At 47.1% G+C, this 25,756-nt stretch overlaps 1 protein-coding gene across 2 annotated transcripts in view; it reads right to left on the minus strand.

Annotated features, from left to right (window-relative positions):
- MAPKBP1 (mitogen-activated protein kinase binding protein 1) overlaps positions 1-23,765 on the minus strand; it is a 101,929-nt gene extending 78,164 nt beyond the window's left edge. For both annotated transcript variants that reach the window (XM_065635125.1, XM_065635124.1), the window contains exons 1-2: positions 23,702-23,765; positions 22,531-22,874 (exon numbers count right to left, since the gene is read on the minus strand). In XM_065635125.1, the coding sequence (XP_065491197.1) occupies positions 22,531-22,647 (117 nt within the window). In that variant the 5' untranslated portion in view covers positions 22,648-22,874; positions 23,702-23,765. The remainder of the gene's footprint in view (positions 1-22,530; positions 22,875-23,701) is intronic.
- Between the last annotated feature and the right edge of the window lie 1,991 nt (positions 23,766-25,756).

Raw genomic sequence — 25,756 nt, forward strand, 5'->3', positions numbered from 1 at the left:
TCTCCTCTCTGCTCCCCTATGGAAAGGGAAACCCTGCTCTTGAATCAACAGTTTGATTTCAACTCCCCATTCCTCTCCATGCTTTTGTGAGCACTCACAAACAAGAGCATCCTCAGAGGGAGTTCTTGCAGCACAATTATTCCATTCCACTCCAGAATGGCTACTTCAATAAATGCCCACATGCAGACAAGTTCTATTTTAAAAGCCTTCCCATGGGCCTGTGTATAACACAGTTAACGTTTGAATCCATTTAATTAACTACCAGGATTGAGTCAGCATGAAGAGACAACATCCATCAGAGTTCATCTATCGTGCACTGCACAATGTGCCTGCCCTCATCCCTCTCCTGCCTGAATGTGGGCATATTAATAATGTATGTGCAAAGGCGTTGCTGAGAAAGTGGTCGACACAGAAATCCCAGATACATAATCCATGAGTATTCCTTTGGAAAGCCTTTCCTAGTACATCGAGTAATCAGTTACTATCTTGTCCAATGAGTGGCTACATAATCATCTGTTCTTTTTGCCTTTTTTTAAAAAAAAAAAAAAAAAGCTTTAATGGCGTGACTTGAGACCCCAATACTCTTCAGTCCTGGCAATATACTGCCACAGGGAACTCCAAAATCAGGCCCGTGTTTCAAAACAGCACTGTGCTTTTCATGTCCATCTCCCTATATTCTGCTCTGAGGGCTTTCAGCACTGCTGCATACACTCCAACATGTTTTCCATGCTGCAACACAGCAAAGTCATTTCAATGCACTCTGGCATCCGATACGTGAAAATGCATCGTAGCTGTACATTGTGAACGTCAGCATTTAAGAAATAGCCGTCTATTTCTTACATAAGGGAAATTTGATACAGCACGCCAAATCTCACAGCTGGCCCTGTTTGTACATCTCTCCTGCTGCCCCTGAGCCCCACCGCAAAGAAGCATGTTTAACCTCCAAGGACCAGTGCACACGTTGTAGGCTCTAATCCACCATCTGAACATGCTGTCTGATCTCCTGTTACTGCTGCAGAAAAACAAAGGCTTTAGGTTTTACATTTTGCTCTGCTTCGTTTGGCACCTTAAACACAGAACACTAATTACAGTATACTATTCTACTTAAGGCGCTGTCAGCATTTCCACTGCAAAGTCTTCATTCCAGGGCTTTAAAACACAGCTGTGAAATATTCATTTTGCACTTGAGCTTGACATGCAAAGGTCTGGCTTTGGTCCAGGTTGCTCTGCCTGTTTGTTTTTTCAGGAGCTGGGGTTTTTGTTGTTGGTCTGGCAGAGGGAGGGCTGAAGAGCAGTGGATGGAATTAACTGCAGGGGATGTCTGACTTAAAAGAGCACACAAACAACAAAAACACTCAGCTGCACAGTTGGTTTCTGTCCCTCACCTACCCAATGCCTCCACCTGCTTTTGTATGGGCACACAGAATATGTACTTTCAACTTTTTTTTCTTTAATAAATATTTTTTTAAAGAGGCTTTTCTATCCTCTCCAGCCTAAGCCTTCTGTCCCTCAGCACCCATTGCTAGCAAAGAGTACTGTCTTGACAAGCCTGGAGACCAAAAATATTCCACCTGCACAAGCAACAGTAGTAAGCCGAGCTCCAACACACGACCAATTCAGAACGTCTCTGCCTTGACAGACAAGTCTCCATGTCTCTCACAGTGACTCTCACAAGCCTTGCTCACCATCACCATTGCAGACTCATACCAATTGCCTAACTGACCCTCTAGGAACTACTCCAAGACCATCAAACTGGTTTCACGCAATCCATCCCACAGACTTGTTACAACATTTCAAGGTGTTTCCGGCTCAATTTGAAGCAGCATTCATGGGGTGAAAAGATTCAGAGCCATGTCTGACCACTGAACAAGTCCTCACATTTTAATCAATTAAAAAAAAAAGAGAAAGAAATCCTGACCACAACATCATCATCTGCAACAAGCAGTGGCCAATTCTAGGCAATTTGATTTCAGGTTAACCACTTTAAGAACATCAGGGAACCATCTCCCACGACACAAATTATGACTGACGCACCTTGGCACAAGAGTGGCAAGGGTAGAAACCAACTTGCCCACAGGTTTTGAATCGCTGAGTTATAGGAAGCACTACATCACATTCATAAACCTGCATAAATGCGGAGGTGGGATGAGGGGTGGCATTTCTAATGGAAATGCTGAGCCTCAGCTCTAATGGCTCTGCCAGGTGTCACTACAATAGTTGTGCAAAGGTGTGCACACACATTTATTAAAAATGCTGCAGGCAGTTGAGAGAACATGAAACAAAACACAATGGAGGTGGAAGAAAGGGAGCGTGAGCAATCTAAGGTCCCTGCAGGCTCCTTCCACATGCGCCTGCACACAGCGTGCGTGCGTTTGTCCATCTCTCCACACAGCCTCTCTTGCCCGCTCTCCCCTCCTGGCCTCCCCACCGTGCTTCCAGTCTGCTTTCAGTCCAATTCCAGCTGTCAGGACTGCATTCCTGACCCGTCAGCCCCAGCTGTCAGGAGCTACGTGCTGAATCTGCACTCTGCCTTCTTCTTCATGCACCTGGAAGGCAGTCCCAGGGAGGCCATAAATACCATTGCATAGCCCCAGGGAAGTGGGTGGGAGGCTATTAAAAGCACTCCTACCAGGAACCATAGGGAGGGAACTCAAAACTGACAGCAAAACATATCTGCAAGTGTCCCTGTGGCCTGCAAAAGAGGATACATAGAGGGTTAATTTCCCACTTGTTTCTGCAGCTTGACCTAGCCATCATTAAATAATTATTTTATGCTTCTTCACTTAATGCCAGCCTGATCCCCCCTTTTTCTCTTCTCCACCCCCACCCCAAGGTCCAATTTCTTCTAAAATATTGCAGGGATGAGGAAAGGCACATGTAACCTTCTCAACCCTGGCTAGAGACATGGCAAGCTGCAACTTCTCCTCTTTCTCCCATTCAGCCATCATCCTCACCATAAAAGCAGCCCCGACTCACATTTTCATGAGACTTCACAAAACCTTCAGAATATCTGGGCTTCAGAGATACAAACAAGGGGTGGAGCCTGTGTAAATCATCTGGCTTTCTCAGTGTTGTGATTATACCATTTTGACTTGGGTGTGGGGCATTATTTTTGTTGATTTAAGCAAAGTTTGTGAAGATTTTGTAATGCATGTATACTTCAAAAAAGAAAAAGCGATATCAAACAGGCTACATGTTTGTTGGCACATAAAGAGTCAATCCTGATTTATTCCAGACTAAGCATCAGCACATGGAGTAAATCAGAGCAGCTCCATAGGCAGGCAAGCCCTATGGGACACAACAGAGAGAGGCATCCTGTGTGGGCAGGCTTCAATGAAGCCATTCCTTGAGCTCTCGGGACCTGGAATTGTGCAGGATCACTTCTTCACGAGGAGCAGATTTTTCCAATTTGCAAACGTGTGTTACTTTTACATAAGGAAAGAGAGCGGGCAAGATACCAGACTTTACGTAGGGGCTGCTTTTGCTCTCCCACATAGGCAATTTGTCCAGTGATTTTTTTCTTCATAGTAGAAAAAGGAACCAATTCACCTTCCTCTGCACAGAGAACTATCTGTAAGAGTATTAGGTACAAACAAAGACTTGCAACGCTCCCCCATCAATCTGTCCCAACAGAGGAGAACAAAGGAAGCAACTTCTGACTTTCTAGTAGTGTTATATATCGGTCATCTCTGAATCCACACACAGGGCCTGAATACAGGCAAAGAAAATGCTTCAGTGAGAAGTAGTAATAAAAAAAAAGTAAATACAGCTCCCTTGGGCAGCATTTCAGTTACTCATATAAGGGTTTGAAACCAAGCAGGAACAAGTGGTTCTCTTGGCGTACGGGTCACTGTTTCTCATCGTTAATCATCACTTCCCAGATAGGAAAGGCTCTTTCCCCTCTCTTTCGCCCAGGCTTTAGCACTCATGAGAAGCGAGAGACAAGAACAAGGAAAAGAGCCAAAGAGGGATGTGGGCAAGGGCTGGCAAGACTGCTCCCTCTGCAGCTCTGCCAAAGTCCCTCCCCACAGCCCTGGCCCCGAGCTGGGCCTGCTCCTAAATACAAACAGATGGTTAAAAGTCCACAGTTTTGTGTCAGAGATGGGCATCCACTCCAAGGAAACTGTGGCAGCTTCACATAACTCCTGACTCCAGAGAAGTCAAACACACAGGCCGTAACACGGCATTTCTAATACCAATACTGCCGTGGCAAGGAGCTCCATCCTAAATCACCTCCCGCTGAACTCTATAAACAATGCAAACGTTCAAACTAAACTTGGACACGGAGAAGATACACTGCGAGAGAGGGCGCAGAAAGCCTTCCCCACAGTTAACCCTGCCGAGGGGAGCCAGAGGAGGAAAGCACTGAGATGTGGCTTCAAGAAAAGCACCATGCTACAATTCCCTTCCCTGACTTCCTTCATTTCTTCTCACCAGCATTTTTTTTGGTATAAATGAATCAGTGCACTGTTTGTGTGAGGCTTCGGAGGGAACTTGGTGGTGAACCTTGAGAACAAGAGTAGAAACACACAAGCCCAGAGCTATGCAGGGTAAAAAAAGCCTTTTTAATCAGCCTGCCTGAGGTGACACTTATAATTCATTTGTGATTTCTTTATTCACACATAATGCCCCACGCTAAATCAATGTATTTTTATCCTTCACCACTGATTTGCACAGCAGTTCTTTTAGAAAAGTCATCGACTGCCATTTCTAAACTGTAACTCTAGATCTTGCCTGTACCTACTCAGCCCTCATTGCCAGGAAGGCAAACACACCGGTCTTCTGGAAAAGGGGACAGCTCTAAGTAGTGTATTTAAGTCCCCAGGAAAGATTTAAAGAGACTCTCTGTATGTAAAAGTCTCACCTCTTTATGCCCAGATTCCTTACACAGAGCAGGTATCTGTGACCTCCACAGGAGGTCAGAGAGTTTACCTGTCCCGGTGCCTGAAGGCTCCTGCCTACAACACCTGAGCCACCGCAAGACTAGACACCTTGTCCTCCCACGCATGCATCTCCCCGAGACTGCAGGGAAGTACATGCTCACATTCTCAGGGGATTAGAAAATGGTTTTGCTGTAAGCCGATTTAAATTATATTTTAAAAAACCACTTATCAGCAATTTAAAAGATGCTATGATTGGAATAAATACAACAGGAAGGACAGAGTGAGTACACAGCATTTATCAGACAGAAAACACCTCTGCAGAAGGGGGCAGGTGGTAAAGAGATTAGTGTTCAATCTTTCCCTAAATATTGTCTGGACTATTTATCATTTGTTTCACAGTACTTGCAAGAAGTCCTGTGCTTACAGCAGGTAGCAGCATGTGCTCTCACACAGCTTGCAATCTATAACCAGATATAAGAGGACTGGATGGTGAAAAAACAAACAAACACAGAAGCAGTTAAGTAAAACATCTTAATCACAGTTACGCAACAAATTAGCAGCAGAGCTGGGAATAACCTCTCTCCCTCCCAAATTCCAGCAGCTATCTGCTTTATGGACCCTGCTGCACCATTGCTGTATCTCACTCCTGCTTGAGGCTAGGGACAACATTTTAAAAGAATGCTTTAAAATGAATCAAAGGAAAGGATGTGAGATTTCTTTTTTCCCCAAACCAATGAGGATATCAGAAGGAGCCATCCGAGCTTCCTGCCCACCCCCAGCCACCACTCCACCGCCCAGCTCTCAGCAATCCCTTCCTGCACTCCCTGCCCTGTGCCCTGAGGAATAAGCTTCTTACAGAAGAGCCGTTACCATCATCTGCCCTTCATGCATCCTAGATTTAAGGAGCTCTTCGCATCTGTCAGTCAACGTGCATATTGAACACCCTAGAAATTTCTCCTGTCAGCCAGAAGGGAGACAGCTTCTCCAGGAGAAGCGACACATATGAACGTGGGCCAAATACTGAGAAAACAAACTCAAGGGAACAGCACAAGCACTGATTTCCATTGTCTCCTCAACAACCTTGCTGCTGCCACCTCCTCCTGTTCCAGTACGGCTGGAAAGTCCTTCACTGGTAATACAGTGTCCCCATCACTGCAGCTGCTGCTCAGCCACCTGCACGGACAACTCCAGCAAACCCACCTGTGCTCACTCAGGTACACACGGCAGGGCCATCTTTCTGCTTCAAAGATGCAAAACAGTACTATGGGAGAGGCAACAGTCATTCACAGTCACAGCTATCCCAGATGCAGACCTTGGTTTAGTCTTTTCCAAACAGTTAACATTTCTTACAAGTTTTATGGCCTAGATCCAGCACCCCAAAGACCTGAATAACTCCCCCTGCAAGTCAGCAACAAAACACACCACTGATTCTCTCTCCTTTACACACACACAGAGGAAACTACCACTACACGATAAACTGCCCAGAGAGAAGAAAGGTTATAAAGATAACTACAAACCAATCCTAAACAAACTAATTAAATCATTCATGCAGCCCACTTTCCTTTTCCAGATACTTTGCCCTTAAATCACTTCCTTCTGTGATTGTTCCAAAGCACATTTTCAGTTTCTTTTCCTGCAGGAAACAAAGTCTGTAAATGAGGGGCACAAATGTCCAACATAAGCTGACTTATTTGAGGAGCCTAATAAAGGTGACATAACAAAAAGAAAAAGAAAGCAGGCTGTCATCTAAGTGACTTAAAACCCTGAAACAGTGGGAGTAACCCTGGAAAAGCAGTTCTCCCCTAGCCTACATTTAGGCTCAGGAGCATGGGTAACTAGTAAAATCACAAAATGTGAGAACTGAGGAAGTAAAACCACACTGAGAGGAAGCAATTTTTATCCACAGGCTTAAAAACCCCTTTGTTTTTGTTACCACCTAGCTTCTGTCATACTTCAAGAAAGCAAACCATTACAACTACCACCATTTCTTTACTGCCCTTTTTCAGAAATTCAGAAAACCCTAAATCCAGGCACACAACCAACTCCTGTTCCTTCAACACTTCACAAAGTACTTCTGTTTTTATGTGCTTCGTTCTTAGCAAAAATTGCTGCTGTAAAAAGCAAAACACACACAAAAAAAGATTATGGAATTCCAGTCTCCAGCAAAGAGTCAATGCTCCCAATGCATGATTTTTCCGGTCAATAATTTTAGACACATTCACTTAGAAGCTTTCAGCAGACTCTGTCTTGGTAAGAAATATCTTTGAGTAACACATGTAGTTCAGTAATAACTGAACTACTAGCCCTTACTACGTTTGTATAGTTTAAACAAAGGATATCTGTAAGAAGCAGACAAACACGTAAAGGGCAAGCAGTTAAGACTGAAGAGCAAAGCAACAGTTAGAGTCAGAACATCCCTCTTGACTGTTTTTTGTACTGGATCACTATGCTAACCCTGCTCAAACTGTAGTTCATGTTCTCCAGCAAAAACATAGCTATAAAGCTTCTGTGCAGTTTCTGTCCACACTTGCTGTGCTGCACTGGCAGCTATGGTAGTGGGCAGCAGCTGGATACGAGCTTTACCCACACCCCTGCACAGGAATTGACCTCGGTGTGAAGCCAGGCTGCAATTCCCACCATCGATCAGAGAAGATGCGTTGGATGAAATGGAGCTGATTGCCTGTTAGAGTCGTTGGAATGCAAATGACGATTTGGACTCTTAAAAAAAAAAAATTGCAGAAGGAAATCATCGTAGAGAATTGTTCATGGAGCTCTGAACCCTGAAAATGTTCCCACCTGTCCACAGTCTTGCCTCTCTTCTACAACTTGCATCAGTCTTTTTAAGAAAAGACATTACTTCTACCTGCAAACTTTGCTTCTCTTACGTCCTTAGAACATCACAGGTTGATACCTGCAACAAAGCACTTAAGAGACAACATTGTAGAAGGATCTCTTTTACAAATCAGCCAAAGACAAACAAGCACTTAGAGTTTAGAGATGGAATTAACATCAGGCACAAGTAAAGACTAAAACTGGCTGCTCAGTGCTTATCAGCACTTTCTGCTATTTCTTTAGAGGTCACTTCCTACATTTCTTTTGGGTGAGATAAAGATCTATTAGTGACAGAAGAGACCACAGATATCGGCACAATCTGCTGCTGCAGGCGAGCTGACCAAGCAAAGACTTTGCACTAAGCTACTCAGAAATTGCAGAAGTTGTTTTGCTAACTAGCACTGCCTGGAGAAGTCCTACACACACTTCTCACGGTTCAAAAGATGACAGCAGCATCCCAACGCACTTATGAAGCACAGCCACATAATGTTATTTCAAAATACTGTCCCCTATGATATGTCAAAACATGATGACCAATGCAGCTAGAAGCTCCACATGTACCCAGACTACTTATCTAATAGCTAGAGGACAAATACCCGCTAGGAGTGCAAGAAAACTCAACGGCAGTTTCGGAGTCACGAGAACCCAAGAGACTGTGGCAGAACTAAACGCTGTAGCTTTGGGGGACCAAGACGCTGCAAATAGAACCCTGTGGGATTTCTGTCAGATGCTCCACCACAAGAGGAAAGAGCTGGGAAACCATCAAGCAGCAAGCAAATGCTCCAGACCCAGGTATCTGGCACTCCATGCTCTTGCCTGCAGGCTAGCCATATGGCATCTCGTTGCTGCTTTCAGTCACTCTTCCCAGCCTTTTCCACTGAAGATGGAGCACTGAGAAGTCTTCTCAAATGAAGGGAAGCCCTGGTGCTACCCTATTTTCCTATTTATAACAACAGCATTACTGCAACAGTTCAAACATATTTTATATATAGCTCTGTGGCTTAATTCCAGGCAGAAGTAACTCAATGCTGGTGTACATATGCTTAGACCACAGCAATGGGAAAGAATGTCCCGTATACACTGTTAACTGCTGCTCCACTGTGACCAGAATAGGTTCTACCACTGCAGAAATACAAGCCGTGTTAGGAAAATTAAAAAAAAATTAAAAAAATCATCCACCCAGAACTTAAGCAAGCCACTCGCCACCTGCACAGCACTGACAGGCTCCACTATAGCCCCAACAGATTTATAGCTGTAAGTTAACAGCCAGCTCTTGTCACATCAAGATATAGTGCCTGACTGCCAAGAGACCACATAGAGGTGACCAGAGTGTGTGCCAGCATGAGGGCAGATGTGCAATACATAGAGCATCTGCCAGTATCCACTCGCATTTTAAAGTAATCTTATAAACTTAAGGGCTGGACAAACAGAAGATAGTCAGATTTGCACAGCTCTATTTGCAAACCCTACTTGTACTGAAAATTTCAGTAGTGCTATCATATTTTAATGAGTATGACATTAGTCCAATACCCCTAAACTCATGCACTGAAAAGAAACAAGAAGGGCAAGTTGCAGGAGCCATGGACCAACATTGAAAATGTACTTCCCCCAGCGCTGGTTGCAGGGACCTCAGTGACACATAGATGAGAGAGTCAGCTGCTATAAAGCCCCAGGATGCTGACCCCAGTGCTAGGCCTAGGTTTTAAAACGACCCCAAGTGAGCTAAGCCCCAGGCAGCAGCTCACAGGGGCACACGGTGTCTCCTATATTCCCTCTCCTAAAGGAGGGTGCTCCTGCTACCACACTAGACAACTATTATACCAGGTGTTAACTACCATACCTTTCACCAAGTTGTCCATCTCATGAGCTGCAAACACAACTCTGCCAATCTTCCCAGAATACATTAAAAAAACCCCTTGATCACATTTTTCTCTGCAACAGCTAAATGCTGCAGGGGGGTGAGGGGTGGATATTCTTAAAAAAAAAAAAAAAAAATCGGACATAAGAAATATGTCTGAATCCAATAGGACTGGACTTCTTTAAAGAAAAGCAGAATTACCACTTCAGAATTATCTAAAAAGGCACAGCATCTTTGGTTATGTGATGTGGAAAAGTTAATGACCACCATCTCAGGCTGCTACAGAGACAGGCATCGCTTGTCCTGGGGTATAAATAACTTAGCTTTATCCTTGCATAAACCTGTTTTTGTAACTTCAGGGATGAAACTGCTCTTCCTGAACATGTCAGGTCAGCATTTTGCTTGGATCACAGGGGGCTCTGTCTGGCAGCCTGTAGCTGGGGAGCAAAGTGAAAACCATATCCAAATATTTGGAATGATGAAGGGGGTACAAAAGAAAAACAGAATTTCCCTGGTTAACTCTTCAATTAGAGGATGGAAAACAGGGAAAGAGAAACAGACTCTGTTCCATGCTTCACAGGACTGGTTAGCAACATGCCCTGAGAATATGGATTAATGGACAAAATGCAGCTGAGTTGGTCAAAACTACATTATGAAGACAACTGCATGATACACATAACGCATGCACACAGAGTTATGTGCATGAAATGAATCATCATACCTAAGACTCCGATCTTGCAATCAGCCACAGAGGCACTTATCTTTACATCCATTGGGTGAAATGCAATTACTCACACTCATATCACCTCATACAAAATTAAGCACATACTTAAGTATCCACAGGAATAGTGCCAGAGTTTGCATTCAGTTTTCTTTTAAACCCTTCAAAGTCATGACTACTGTAAAAATGTTACATGAAGAGTTGTACAAGACTTAGTGTACATTACAGCTGTACAATACCAGTATCCCTTTATAAGCAGGGGAAAAATGTGGGTTGTAAGTTACCGTACTAACAGGCACACCAAGAAAACATACACGCAACCAGAACAGAATATGTTCTTCCTATTAAACACACACATGCAGAAAAACAGAAACATACTCATACCATCATCCAGCCAGGCCCCAGCATTTAAGTATGCTCTACAACACAAAATCCTGCTTGGCAGCTGTTTACAGAACTTTCCTTTCTGAGGATCTGAGAAAAGCATCCAAGTTAAATCACACTAGAGAGCGGGAGGGCAGGACATGGGACAGAACCCAGGCAGCAGACCTGGAAGTAAATCCCTCTTCCAGAGGGATGGCCACAACACATAGGCAGCATTCCCCCTGCTGCCCAGAGACAAGACCCCCCTCCCCAGCAAGAGAAATCACCCACTTTGGCATTTTATCATGGATTTTACTTCTAAGCCAGGGGTGTCAAACTCATTTGCACCAGGGGCCACATTTATACAGTCCTAAAATTACATCTGGCCCTTTGAAGGCAACCATGACACTGATGTGGCCTCCGGTGAAAATGAGTTTGACACCTCTGTATCTAAGCCCTTCCTTCTGCCCTAGCTGCTTCCACAGCGTACACAGATCACTGACGACTTAAGAGTTCTTCCATCTCCTCAGGATGAGGGCTCCCCGACTCAACTAACCCCAAATGCTACATAAACATGCTTCAGGCCCACAGCTCCCTCCCCACGGCCCAGCGCAGGAACACCAGCTCCTGTCTTCCTGGAGAGTTACAGCACTGTTTATACAGCCTCCTCCCCTCCTCAGCCAGGGCTGCTGGCTAAGGCAAGCTGGGTTGCTCCTCCCAGTACAACAGGCCCTACGTGCCAGAAAAAACTACCAGCAGAAAGAGTTTCTGTTGCTTGCCAGCAAACCTTTAGGCAGTAGGTGATGAGTGTTCCCAACTGTTTTAAACCTCTGGAAAGCACTGACAGCAAAACTACATGCCTTATCACAGCAAGCACTCTTCTATTCCTACTGGAACGGCACAGGGCTCTCCACAGCAAGCAGTATTTCTCCACCTCTGGTGACCTCTGAGTTCCCCAGGTGCTGGGTGCCCTGTAAAATGCTGTTCTTGCACAAAAGAAAGATGTGGATTTTCCCAAACTAACAAGACAACTCAGTTCCCTCAGCAGAGATGCAGAGCTGGAAGCTGCTCAGTGCATCTCATGCAACCATATCCTCTGCCAGAGGGCAGTGTTATTACCCAGTGCAACGTGGTGCTCTCTTCCAGCTTTGCTGGTCAGCCTGGAACTTTGATCACCAGAGCCCCACCACAAAGGACCAGACACTGTCTGGAGACACAGACGCTGAGCATATTATATAGGGTTTGTCTAGACTGGAAGCTTGGTTTGTCTGTTTTTTCCAAAACCTGTGTTTAAATTAACCAGCATGGTCTTACCCAAGGGTACAGTCTCTGGGAAGAGCAGCAGGAGAGCTGTGCCCAGAGGAGCCTCCCAAACCCGGCAGCCGCCCGCTGCTCCCTGCCAGGGGGTAAATATAGCGCCGCGCACATGGCGCGCCACGGCCGGCGGGGGCGGGGCCACAACTCCCCGCCCCCCGCCCCGCATTGGGCGGGCGGCGTCTCCATGGCGACTGGCAGCAGCAGGCTCCGCCCTCCCGCGGCAGCGCACGGGGAGCGGGCCCGGCCGGAGACGGACCCACCCGAAAGCGAGGCGGGCGGGGGCGCCGGGCGGAGACCGAGCGAGGGCAGAAGGAGCGCGACCCCCCTGCGAAGTTGCCAGCAAGCAGCCAGGGCGGGCTGGACAACTACAGCCTGCTCTGGTGCTGCGTCGCGCACCGGCTCTCGCCTCTGCTGCAGCATGCCTTGCAGGAGGCCATACATCAGCCCGCTAGCCATTTTATTAACGGTCGTGTTTACGTTCAGACACTCCTGGGCAGAGATGTTCATTCCAAGGACCTGGAGTAGCTCCGATGTGCAGCAGAGATAGTCCAGGCACTGCATCTTCTCCCCCCAACCACGTTCTGTTTTCCACCAGTGGCTCCATCAAAAAACTATTTATCAGGGCTTCCGGACATCAAAAAGATTATTTGCAGCCCTGCTACAGAAAATGGGCCAAGAACTTTGCAAAGCAAGCACCTATAAGGCACTCACCATAACAGTGGTGCAGGAGACCCACTCTTACAGAAGTTACAGGCAAAACCACAGCCAGAGCACCCGGTGACAAAGTTGAAGGCAGACACCTCTAGCCCAAGTACCCGGCCCCCGTCCTCCCCCAGCACCAGTCATTCATGCTGCTGATTGCGTGTAAAATACATCTCAACAGCTGAGCTCGGGCAGCCTGCAGAGACATGCAGCGCAAACTGTGGATTATCAGAGAGGAAGATTATCCTTCGGTGTGCGAGAACGTGGAATCCCAATTTCAGCCTCAAAAGCAGCTCAGGGTTTTAGAAATAACTATGAACATTGAAGTATGCCGCACATTCATCAGAAATATTTGTTAATGTATTTCAGCAAGAGCATTTTATGTCGTCTTGTCTCCACTCCCCTCTACCACCACCCCCTTGCAGGGTTCAAGGCGCACGCTGGGCAAACACTCTCCAGCCAGCCCACACAGTTGAGCAAGATACACAGAGCTTTTTTTGAAGCCTGACTGGCCACAATTCAGTCCAAGAAAACCAGGTGAGCTGGGGCCAAATGAGCTTAAACAAACAAAGCAGATCCCAAATTTGTCAGTTCCAGTTTACAGTCAGCAAGGCTTCTGGACTCAGCTGCTCGAGAAGGATGACACCCCAAAGCAGGTTTGAAACAACTGCACTTGGGACCACTATATCTAGTTCAAAACTGGGAGATAAGCCAAATGCAAGGGGTTACGCAGCTGTTTTAAAGCCCTGGATGCTGGGACACTTTGCAGTAAGTGGATAAGTATCCTGTCTGGTTTACATTGAGGGAAAAAAAAAAAGAGGCCCAGTGACAGTGGAGCACAGAACCCAAAACCATTAACTGCATTTAAAAAAAAAATGCAGAGCTCTGTTTCAGTGTTTACCTTTACACATCTCAGCAGCACAGAAGCATTGGTGAGAAGCATGATTAACATCACTCTTACCCCCAACAAAGCTCTTGCAGAAAAGACACTAATATTGATGCAATGTAACTGGCAAAAAGAAGTCCTTTTACTGGTATAGCGTGTTTCTTTGAGGGACAGAATCATTCAATGGATTCTTTTGATGCTGTGTCACCATTAAGACAGCTTGTTGTGGAAGCTCAGCTTGCAAATTGGTTCTAACACAGGCGAGTGCTTTGCCAAATACACCCTTACGCTCATGCCCATTCTGGATACCATGGACATCATCCCCATCTCCTTTTGGTCCAGGTCACGGCTCCAGAGCAAGGCCGCAGCTGAAGCACAGAGCACAGCAAGTTCTGACCACCAAAAGCAGTCACCAAAGGAGGCAGCTCTTGCACACACTCCTTTCACCCTCAGTCCTATTCAGTGTTCCAACAACTCCAGCCATCTAAATTGCATTAGGGCCCATGTAATGAACTCAAGCTCCTTTGGTGAAAAGTCCTGGGTGCAACAGTGGTGGGGTTTTGGGTGTTTGCTCTTTTTTTGGGTTTTTTTTTTTGCAAATGAAAGCATCCCTAGTACAAACAGGACTTCAAAGGCAAGTGTGCCCTTACGTGCTACTCAAATGTGAACAACCAATTTCAAAGCCCTTGGGAGAGCTCAAAGGCTACCACTGTTGAGCAAAGGAGACATAGCTAACAAACGCTTCAGTACTGGCACTTCAAACAACAACTGCCCAGTGCGGGGCTTGTCCGTCCATAGCGAAGGGTTTCTGAAGTGGCAGCACTGTTTTTCACAGTGCCTGCCTGGAAGAAAAACAGGAGTAGAGAGCTTTACAAGTCTCTATTCTTGAATCCACTGACACTGCCGTAAAGTTGCTTTCTCCTTCTTTCACAAACTCCTCCATTTGCCCGCTCTTGAGCCATTTGTTCATGTTATAACTCTCTACTACTATGCAACTTCCAGTAATCTATTTTCTTCCAGAGAAAGGAGTCTCTCTGGATGGGGGAAGTTCCAATCTAACTATTTGAAGTGTTTGGGAGATGCAAAAATTAAAGAACCATCCCTGTAAGGAAGGAATGTCATTGTTCAAATTCCACCAGGTAAGAAATCTTATATTAGTTGTTAAATCACACTAGCCTTCTTGACCAACTGTGAATTTTAATACTGTATTTGGGAGAACAAGCAGGACTGGCTTTTATTGCTACTGGCTTTTATTGCTACTGGCTTGGAAACACCAAATACAACAGCAGTTCACAGACTTTTCTATAATACTATTTTAAATCAGAGTTTCCCCACAGTAACTAACAACAGTACTGGTCTCCTGGGACACCAGCAAAATTACAAGGCTTACTGGGGTTTCCACAGCTCTAATTCATATGGTGCTTAATCTGCTTGAGCCTGTTGGAAAGTCATCATCACTAGAGCTACTGAAATCACCAGTGACAATGGAACCAAGTCAGCCTTTACAACAGCCCAGTTTGGGGACTTTTAAGCAAATAATCCTAAATGAACACATAGTCCACACATGGGAGAGATAAGAAACATCCCTGGTAATCTGCAGAAGACTGGGCTTTGTGGCTAATGCTAAGATTTGGCCTCAGAGGATCAGGATTCAATTTCTAGGTCTGCCTCAGACTTCCTGTGGGAGTTTGGAGCCATGTATGCATAGGAAAAGCATGTCTTGTTCCCCACATACCTTCTATTTTTTTTTTTTAAGCCTGAAGATCCTCTCGACTGGGTCTACTTTTATCACATCTGTCCAATCCTCACCAAAGCAAGGTAGAAATGGGATGCTCCTGCAGTCAGTGGTCATTCAAATACTAGCAGCGCCTCACCTTTACACTAATATTTTTGAAGATAGATCACATGGCACAGATCCACAGCTGGTTACAACAGCCACAGGCCTCAGCTGTATTTTCCTTGCACAACATGCAGACATCCTCAGGGCAAGGCTATGCAGCACTGTGGTGAAAGGAAACAGTGGGAGGTTTTTCTGAATTGCAGTAGCCACCCTTTGGTGGGTACCGCCTCAGCAGAGCCCGCAGGGTTTCAGACACAGGGACCAACCCACATCTGGAGCTGGAAACCAGAGCAGAGAGCATGCTGCAACCTTGCTGTGCACATACAGGAGCCCTTGGAAACTTCCAGCTCTGCAGAGGCAGGTACATCAGACACAAACAGAAGCCTGAAGTGACTGAAACTGGGCTTGGTGCTAGTTAATTATTCAGACCTTAGCCGGGATCACTCAGCACTAAGGTCAGGGCTTCATTCTACTAAGTGCTGTTTGAGCACCATGTAAGCGCCACTCCCTGCCTCAAAGATCAAGAAAAGGGACCTTTTAAAAAAGCCAAAGGCCAGCTAGGACATGGTGTTCGCTTTCACTCTCACAGAGGAAATTGTACCAAGGCTAATCAAGCAACTTCTTTCTAAGACCTGATCAAGAGGAAGCAAATGATCTTCTTAGCTTTGCCAGGCCAACAAAATGATGGCCGCTACTTTCTCAGCTGGAAATGGAAGTGAAGCCCTGCAGTTGCTCTCCAGTAGACACAGAGAGTGAAAATATATACAAGTCATTTTACGGGCATTTGCAGACCCTTGATGATACAAAAGCAGCTAGTGGTCCAACCTGGCCTGACTCCCAACCATCACTTCAGCTGTTCTGCCCTACTGAAACAAACGAGGTGATACACCACAGGTAGTGCCAAGCACACAGCTAGTGAAACAGATGGTACGCCCTGGAGGAGGTGTCTTTCCACTGTGTCTGTGGATGCCTTTCTCCACCAGCCCTCCCTGTACCACAGTGAACAAGAGCTCTGACCATCAAGCAGCAAACGTACCACCTGCAACAACTCTGACCAGTCCTGATCTCTGCTATCTTACCACCCCAGCCAGGTCTTTGACAAAACATTACGTGCTTCACAGCCCAGTGCAGAACAACAGCCCACAAGCAAAAGGCAGTCATCAGTCTATATGTGTACAGCTTAACCAGCACAGCAGGGACAGAGTAAAACCTGCTTACAAGTCTCTCCAGCCAGGTTAGCTAAGTCCCACGTGCCTTCTCAGAATATCCAGCTCGTTTGAAGGAGGTGAAGAACAGCATGCAAGGCAAGACCTCAGCAGCATGAAAGGTAAGCAGCATATGACCACCCAGGCAAAGCAATAACCATTTAGACCCACCCACCAAATGACCTGGTTTGTGTTATTCAACTTCACTCCAGCTGTTAGTATATCATCGCTTTCCCTCTACCATGGAGAGGTCTTCCTGCTGTCTTTCACAGGAAAGACAACACATTATTTAGGAGTGGACAGAAGGGTGGATCTTTCCAGCAATCTTGTCTCAGGACTGGTAAGAAGGATGACGGTGGTTCCTGAATAAAGTTGCAGGCTACAAAACCAAACATGCTGAATTGCTATATGCTTTTATATGCACCATGCTTCAAGAACCAAAAGCAATTGGTGCTGCAGTCCACCAGCAGAACAACTTTGGCTCTGATACGCCCTGTGGCTGTAAGTCACATTTAACATACATGTTCGGCTTCAGTTCAGGCCAAGAGAGCTAGCCAGATCATCCTGTAATTTCAGGACAAGGCATAAAACACATAGAGCAAAGAAAGGAGCAAGGAAAACTTGTGTGTGAAATTGTCAGCAAACACAAAATCATCTCGAGCACCCCGTATTTGAGGATGTAGAAGAGGGGACCAGAGCAGCCCAGCAGGGAAGGATTTAGGCCCTGAGTTATGACACTCTCAGTTCTTCCACTGATTCTAGGCACAGATACAGATATGCCACTGAAATGCAGGTCTGGCTATTGAGAAATTAACCAGCCTTTGTCCTCTGCTTTAGGAGAGACTATTATAAGCCTGACCAGAGACAGACATGAAATCCCTTCTACCTCTGCACAGCAGCCCCTAAGCTGTCGAAGCAATTGGGTGTCTTTAGACTGAGCAATGCAGACCTGAGAGAGAGATCCATAGCTATCAACCAGGGCCAAGCAACATTCATGAATGTTGAAGCAGAACAGGCACAGCAGCAGAAGGCCAGACAAGGGTTAGATGCATCCTCTCAGCTGTGCCACTGGCTGCACTGGTCCCAGAGCTGATGGGCTAAGCACTGCTCAGATTGCAGTGGAGTGGAGAAGGGGAATAGGGCAATACCATGCTAAACAGGTCCTCAAAAGCACCATCATCATGTAAAAGACCCTTCCAAATCCTGCCAAAACAAGGGCTTGTGACAGCACCAGAGAGGCTGCTCTCTACCTCACCTGCACAGCCAGGCTGCTCAGCCCTGCATCCAGCTCCCTGCCCACAAGGAACCCAGCAGGTTCTGCTGCTGCAGGACCAAGTTGTTCCCAAAGACTTACAAAGAATCCCACTCGACAACAAGCCTCAGCTGCACCTCAAACTATTTAATAAGAGGTGATGATTTTTCAAGTATTTATATCAGTGAATCAAACTTGTGTGCTTTTTGGTTCTGTTCCAGTTCAGGTTCAGCAATTCTCTGCCGATCTGGTTAAGACCAGTAGCGGTCTAAACTGGTTCGTGTTGGAAGTTATAATATTTTCAGACAAAAAGGACTGAGTATTCAAGGCAGCAAGCTACAGCCAGTCCAGAAACACTACTCCACTCTCCTGTGTCCAGGACAGCTTGTGGTCCTAGCCGAGCCCTGCAGCTTCTCAGGGGACTGAGGAGCTGGAGAACTGTGTTGGGAATGTGAGGGGCATGACAAGGCATGAGGGTTCTCAAGCTTCCATGGATCTTCTTCCCTCTTAAATCTGTGCTTGTGCACATGCTGCTCACCGGCAGGACATATAGGTACATGTATGTGTTTCTGCTGCCCTGACCAGGGAGCTACCATCAGGCTGACAGAAGCCCAGAGGCTGGCAGTGAGAAAAAACCACACCTCACCAGAGGAGGATAGGAAACCCTGTCCCACTAGGAGCAACTTAGTCAGGGCTCATTTTCAGAACAAAAGCTTTCAGAAAGGTTTTGCAGAGCCACCCAGTCCAACCCAGCATCATGGAGCAGGAACAGGCACTCCAGCTGCACATGCTCACACAGCACTTGGTGGGGGAAAGACCACGATACAACAGTCTCTGTGCTGAATGGCTTCCTGCTGAGGAATATCAGGTTTAGGCAAAGTGCTCTTTAAAACCCACAACCTGAAATATTTCTGGCTCAGGAAAAAAACATGAGAGATCAAAGAAACAAGCAGCAAATTCCAAATGTGTTTCTTTGACTCCCTAGCTTACCGTTTTAGGGAAAAGCCTGTAGCAGGTTTTGTAACTATTAGTTTCTACAGTGACATTCCTAATCTGGTTTGACTGAGGATATCCCCACACACACAGCCTCTAACATAGGCACCACTACATCAGTTAAAAAGATTCTTATCTTTACAAGAGGAGAGCTTAACAATATGAACATCCCCTGCAGGAACTGCACCTGGTACATTACTTCTGTGAGCAGAGAGAGATTTGTGTAGCCAAGTTGCAGGGTACTGCGGCAACCAGGGCATTTTAGCAATGGGAGATGGCTCAACCCGTAGCTTCCCCACTGTCATGCTTGTGCTGCTTATTCAGATGCCACTTCAAAGGCACTCGGTGCCCAGTTTTTAACCCTGTGTCTCTACTGGAATCATGAGCATGGTGACTAGATGCACAAGTGGGTTTCTGGTAGGGCTAGTAATCCTCTAGAAATTGAACTCAGGCCAACCAACTTATCTGAGGAAATTTTAGCTTCCAGCCGCCACACTGACATGTTACAATCCCAACAATCAACAGACCTAGACTTAAGTCACTATACTCTAGGTCTGTGTTGGTTCAACACAAAAAATGGAGATCTGGAGAAAACGGGAAGTCAAGTGAATTCAAGCCATGAACAGCAGAAGGAAAAAAAAAATTCTAAACACAGAGCTAGTCACAAAGCAAGAAAAATCAAAGCTCCCACTAAACAAGTTATCTTCCAAAAGCAGCAACAAAATCAAGCACTACATCCAATTTGTCAACAAGATTTACTTAATGAGCCCCTGCTCCTTCCCCTTATTTTTATATATATATATTTTTTAATATCCGTGATTATGTATTGGTTCCTTAGTTTTACTCCTGCAGAGATCTCCTGGGGCTGCACAGTAAAACCGTGCATTAATTATAGGCAAGAAATAAGTCCTAATAAAAGTCACAAAACAAGTTCTGTCTTGTACAGCTCCCAAGTAACACATGGCATGTCCTGCACAGCCCTCATGCAAAATTATCTGTATTTACCCACACTCCCCCTTCCAGAGCAATGCACAAACAGGTCTCTGCAGAGCCAGCCTCCCACAGCCTGCCCACGTCCAGCCCAGCCTTACATGGCTACTTCACTGAAAGGAGACAGTTTGCACAGGGCTTCTCTTCAGCACGACAAACTGCCCCAGGGGTCTGTCCCTCACCACTGAGACGGCCTGGCAGGCCTCACACCGCCAAAGGGTTGTTTAGGAAAGAGCAGGGACACCAGACACACTTCTCACTGGAGGGGAAAAAAAAAAAATCACAGCTCGTGGACGCCAAGGCAGTGTCACTGAGGGTGCTTAAGTTGAGCAGCTGGTTACAATAAAAGCCTGAGGGACTCAGGAACCATGGAGCTGTTGAGGGCTTGCTCTTCATCTACATCTGCATGTGCAAAGCGTAGTATCATCTTTCAGGCATTAGTCTAAGCCAACAGTCCTGCTCCATCCTATGTAACCAAACAGCACTCAGCCGAGATTACCAGCCAAAGCTATCGGCTTTATAGGCCCATCCATAAAACCACATGACTAGAGTCACACGCATCTCTTGGAGCAGTCATTTCTCAAAAAGTCCAAGAGACAAAGATGCCTGGAAAAGCCCTTCCTGCAGCTCAGCAGAGATCCTTCAGGAGCGATGTGTACAATGCTCAATTTCAGTCCCAAGGGATTTACATTCACACCAAATAACAGACTGAGAGGATCTGTTTCCTGCTATTTTAGAAAAGTAGAGTTGCTTCTCACTGTGGAAGGCGAAGGAACACACACGTGGCAGGGGGAGCATCTCCACAGATATCAAACTTGGGAAGCTCTTCTGTCAGATATTGGGTAAGGGGCTCACTCCTTTCTGCCCTGACCAGCCCAGCTGTCCCACTGAAAGCAGGACATAACTCATTTGAGGGAAATTCAGAGCAGATTGCTTTGGGAAACCAACACCAGCATTCCTTCCTCATCATGACAAATTGCTTCTACTAGCAAATTCCCCAGCAGCACCCTTGCATCTCACTGATTAATTGCTCTTACTAATAAGATAGACAAAATCGAGCCCTCAAACCCTAATTTGATGGTGTAGAATGAATCCATTATATCCCCAGGGGATCCGACAGCCCTGGCTGCACATTGGGAAGCAGCATAAGGGATACAATGGAGCTCTTCCAAAAGGCATGTGTAAGAAAAAAAGGAAAAAAAACAACAACAAAAACAAAAGAAAAAGTACCAGAGAATACCTGGGGATTATAGCAGCAGGTCCCAGCTCTGAAAAGGAGTGGGCAGACCTCAGCTCCTTTTCACAAAGCCAGAATCCAACACCCACTGTACATGGTGGTACAGGTGGCTTTTGGCTCTTTTGACAGAGGTCTCTGCAGAATATGGATCAATGAACTGCTCTTGAGCAACAGCTACAAAACATGTTTCAGTGGCAGTCCACGAGCCGCATTAAATGCAGCACATGCATGCACACGCACACACCGAGGTCACGCGCAAACACCAAGGGCTCTCTTCTAGACAGCTCGGAGGAAGCCAAGCAGGTTTTTCGCTTGCTTTGCAAGAGAAGAATATTGTGTTCCTTGGTATTGAACAGGCATCTCAGGGGACCTCCGACCTGAACCACAGTTTTGAGAACAGGATTTCACACTGGGACTGACCACTTAGATAAAGTGTCATGTATTTCCCCTGCAGCTTTTACACACTCTTCACTCCAGCAGCTAACTTTTGAAGCATTACTGTTTTGAGACAAATGAATGCACTTTGCAGTCATGGATTACAAGGATTTCTTATTTATTAGTGAGTTTTCAAAAAGGGGGAGGGATTAAGCTTTCTATTTATAGAGAGAAAGAGCTATGCAAAGGCTGAGTGATTTGCCCAGGGTTACAAGTGAATCAGTGGCAGGGACAGCAGGATGTGCCCTGACTCAGAGGCGCCTGCTGTCAGCACAAGACAATGCCACCCAGCTCTTCTTCTCCCTGCAGCCGGGGTTAAGTCATCCTACTCTCCTCATGACACCAGTCAATTCCCAATGAGTGACTATCCGTCAGGAGTTCTCCACAACATCAAGAAGAATGATGGATTTTTCAGGTTAGAAGCCCTTATACCCCAGGCAAGACATCCCCGAGGTTAGGGGATCTGAGGCACACAAAGGAGGAACATGGAGAAAAGGGCATCCCAGGCCTGGAGAACACAGACTCCACCTGAACAGTCACCTCCAAGACATGTCTCACATCCTACATCTTTCAGACCATCCTACCCTTCTCACTTGCTCATAGAACTCTACTTTGAGGGGCCAAGAACAACTGCTCACAAAGAAGAACAGGTCTTTTGTGTATCGTTAGCTGCTGGTAACGCAGGTTAGCAGCTGGAAACATAGAGGAAGAGGCAGTATCATGTTTCTCCTGTCATCTGTAACAGCTCCACACACCACAGTGTGGGAAATCCCAAAAGCTTTCTGATACAGACTGGGTACGCAAGCAAAAAGAGTGTGTTTCAGAAGAGCAACCTGGGCTTTAGCAAGTATCTCCAGCACAGTAGAGATCCCAATTAAAAGACAGACTACAATCACGTATCGGTTCCGCTGCATCACTCTACAGTTACACCAGGTCTCCCAAAGCAGTATTGTTAGTACAGATGGGACCTTAGGCAACAAAGTTAAAGCATGCTGGCCAAACCACACAGTACTCACCTTGCTGCCTATATCTTCACGCTTGTTCCCAGGCTTGCTTCTCCTTAGCTTAATGGAAGGGGAGCGAAGTAGATTTTTGATCCGACTTGTTATTGTAGACCCTTCGACCGACATCATCTCCAGGTGCCAAGAGGATATTCACCCCACACACAAACTGTGCCTGGGAAACGAGCCCAGGTTTGAGGCAGAAATACCGATGTGCTCAGCTTTGCTTACACTCGTTCACATATCTCTCAGCGATTCTGCTCGGGAACTCCACTCCTGTTACACTGCAAAGCTATTCACAGAGGCTGGCAGACTTTCCTTTTGCAGATTCCAGAGGATCAAATCAGCAGTAATCTAAACTGAAAGATGCACCCATGGGTCAATACGACATTTGCAATAAATTCTAGTCTCATTCTTTGCAAGACACACCAAATGGATGGGTGCAGTATTACTTATTCCCAGAGGCTTCCATGAAAATTATCATCCTTATACTATTCATTAGCACATCTAAACCAATTCCCAGATCCAAAGTTTAGGTGTTTTACACTTCAGTACCATCTTATCACAAAGACAAAAATTCCCAGCATTGGAGTCTATTAACAGGGTCCATCCAGCCCCTTGCTTTTGCTCCATACACATCCATTCCGCCTCAGGCTTCACAGTCTGGAAAGCACAACGCTGTACTTGATTATTGAACGCCAATTCACAGAAGCACATCAAGAATAAACATGAGGGAGCTTTTAACTCCCACAAATTTAGCTCTGCTTTAAGTACGCACATACATATGGTGGGTGATATCTGGTAATAAAGGCATACAACATTTCACATCCCCACACCTTCTATTTAAAAAGGGACCAACGAGGAACTGTAACTGCTGTCAACGATTTACAGACCCCCGGCTGAAACCTTCACCTTTCCCAAAGCTCCGGCGGTGAAGGAGGGAAGGGGGGAAAGAGGGACCCAGCCCAAGCCTGCAGTAAATTATCCTCCCGGCTTCCGTGCAAAATGGGGGCGGGGGGAAAGACAGCGAGAAAGAGAGAAGGGGAGAGAGAGCGGAGCAGAGGCACGTTCAAGCCAGCACAGCCACGGCTGCTCTCCCCGCGGCGCCAGCACCGCGGGCTGAGGAGACGCGTCTCCTCCACCCCCCCCCCAGCCTCACCCGCCGAGTTAAACCTCTCTCCCCTACCTGGTGCCCAGGCGCAGCTCTGCCGGCGAGGCCGGCGACCACGGTGCCCCGCAGCGCCTGCCCAAGCAGCCGGCCGCCCCCGAGGAGGGGCCGCGGCGCGGGCCGCCCCCGCGGGCGGGGCGGGGGCCGTTCCCTCAGAGGCGGTGGCGGCAGCGAGGGGGCGGCTCCGCAGCCTCAAGCCTCGGCCAGACGCGGGGGGCCGAGACCGCCCGCCGAGCTCCGCGCCGGCCGCGGGAGCCCACGGGCAAGCGGCCGCCTGCGCCGCGCAGCCGCTCCCCCCGGCGGCCGCAGCACCGCCTGCAGCTCCAGGCCGGCCGGCCGGCCGCGCTACGGCGGCCCGCGCGGGTCAAAACGCGTCGCAGCGCGGAGGTGGGGGCGGCGGAGGGAGGTGGGGCGGCGCGGCGCGGCGAAGGCTGCTGCTGGCGGCCGTTACCGGTGGCCGTTACCGGTGGCCGTTACCGGGCTTTGGGGCTGGGAGTGCCGCACTGGCCGGTCTGCCCCACGCGCCTGGTCGGCCCTGTCTGGCTTGGTGCCACGAGGCTCCTGCGTTTCACTGTGGAGGTGAAAAAGTTGTTGCCTGAGCACCGTACCTCAGGGTAGCCGGGCTTGGGTGATAAACGTCTTCTCACACTTCACATCTGGTTCTTGGATGCTTTGCTGGGGCTGCCGTGGTCACAGAGCTCGCTGGTGTGGAGGCTGCCAGCAGAGCCAAACCCGTATCAGCTGAGGTGGGCGTTTGGGGGGTGACCATGGGCTCCACGGCCCCGCGGTGCCACGGCAGCGCTCCACAGCAACTGGCCAGTTCCCACCTACGAAGAGGTCCTTCTCCCCTCAGTTCTCCGAAGTCTTTGCTAGGAACCTGGCAGCCCGCTGTCACATCACGATGCGGGGATGGAGCCCATGGAGTTAAAAATTTGGATGCTTGTGTGCTGGCTCATAGCAGGTGAGAGCCTAGAAGCAAACCTAGAATAATAGAATTGTTTAAGTTGGAAAAGAACTTTAGGATCATTGAGTTCAACTGTAAACCCAACACTGCCAAGTCCACCTCATGGACTTTGCACAGAGAAAACTGAACAGTCGCATAGTGTAGATCAGATCATACACATTTTTCTCCTGGTGAAATACTAAATAATTTTATAAGCGCACAACAAAATATACATCGTGCCAGCAAGAAGGTTTTGCCCTTCAGCCGTCTACTAGCTGTTCCTCAGGGAAGAGTTCAGGAGCCACTACACTGACTCTTGTGCTTCCCAGACAGGGACAGACAGCTGCCCTTTCATGCCGTGGCAGGTATAACCCCACGAGGAGGAGAGGGGAGGCAGATTTCACAGGCCACCGAGCCTGGATCGCTGTCAAAGGGTGCACATTTAGGATGTAGCCCTCTAAGTTCAAAGAGGCTGTACGTGTCCACACTGGACTAAGATCTCCACACCGGCCTAAGATCTCCACACCAAAGCTCTAAAGGAGAGAAAGGAAACCAGCATTTTTCAGGGTGGAAAAGTCCTGCTAGCACCTCCTTCCTTAATATGCTCTACCATTTATTGCAATCTGTCCTCTGTCCTTGGGGCATCTTTCTGGCTCCATATTTCCTATTGTGGGTGCCTTCCTCCCTTTCCCATCTTTGGTGACTATCCCATCTTCAGTGATTAATGCAAACCCGGAGTATTGATAGCACTTGCAGATGATCATTCCAAAAATGCCATCCATGAACATTTCCTGAAGTTCAGGCACTGATTTACCACGACAGACAATCCATATGGGCTATGGTCTTCCCCATAGTGGTGCTCATTGTGGCCGGCACACTGCCACCATCGCGGCTTGCGACTACGTGAACCTGCACCACCTGAATTTCCAGAAAAGATTGTTTGCATTCAAAGTGGGATTCTGAGCAGGCACAAGTGCTTGCAGGATTAGGATCTTAAGGCTTAACTGGTCAGAAATCTGCATATATTGACAAAAACACCTAGAGGCATAACACAGGATGTCTTTCTACTCTCTGTCTGCTCCAGTCATGCCATAATAACCTGCAGGTAGTGAGCTTAAAATGTCAGTTGC

The sequence above is a fragment of the Caloenas nicobarica genome, chromosome 5 (assembly GCF_036013445.1).
Source record: "Caloenas nicobarica isolate bCalNic1 chromosome 5, bCalNic1.hap1, whole genome shotgun sequence".
In the NCBI taxonomy this organism is placed as follows: Eukaryota; Metazoa; Chordata; class Aves; order Columbiformes; family Columbidae; genus Caloenas; species Caloenas nicobarica.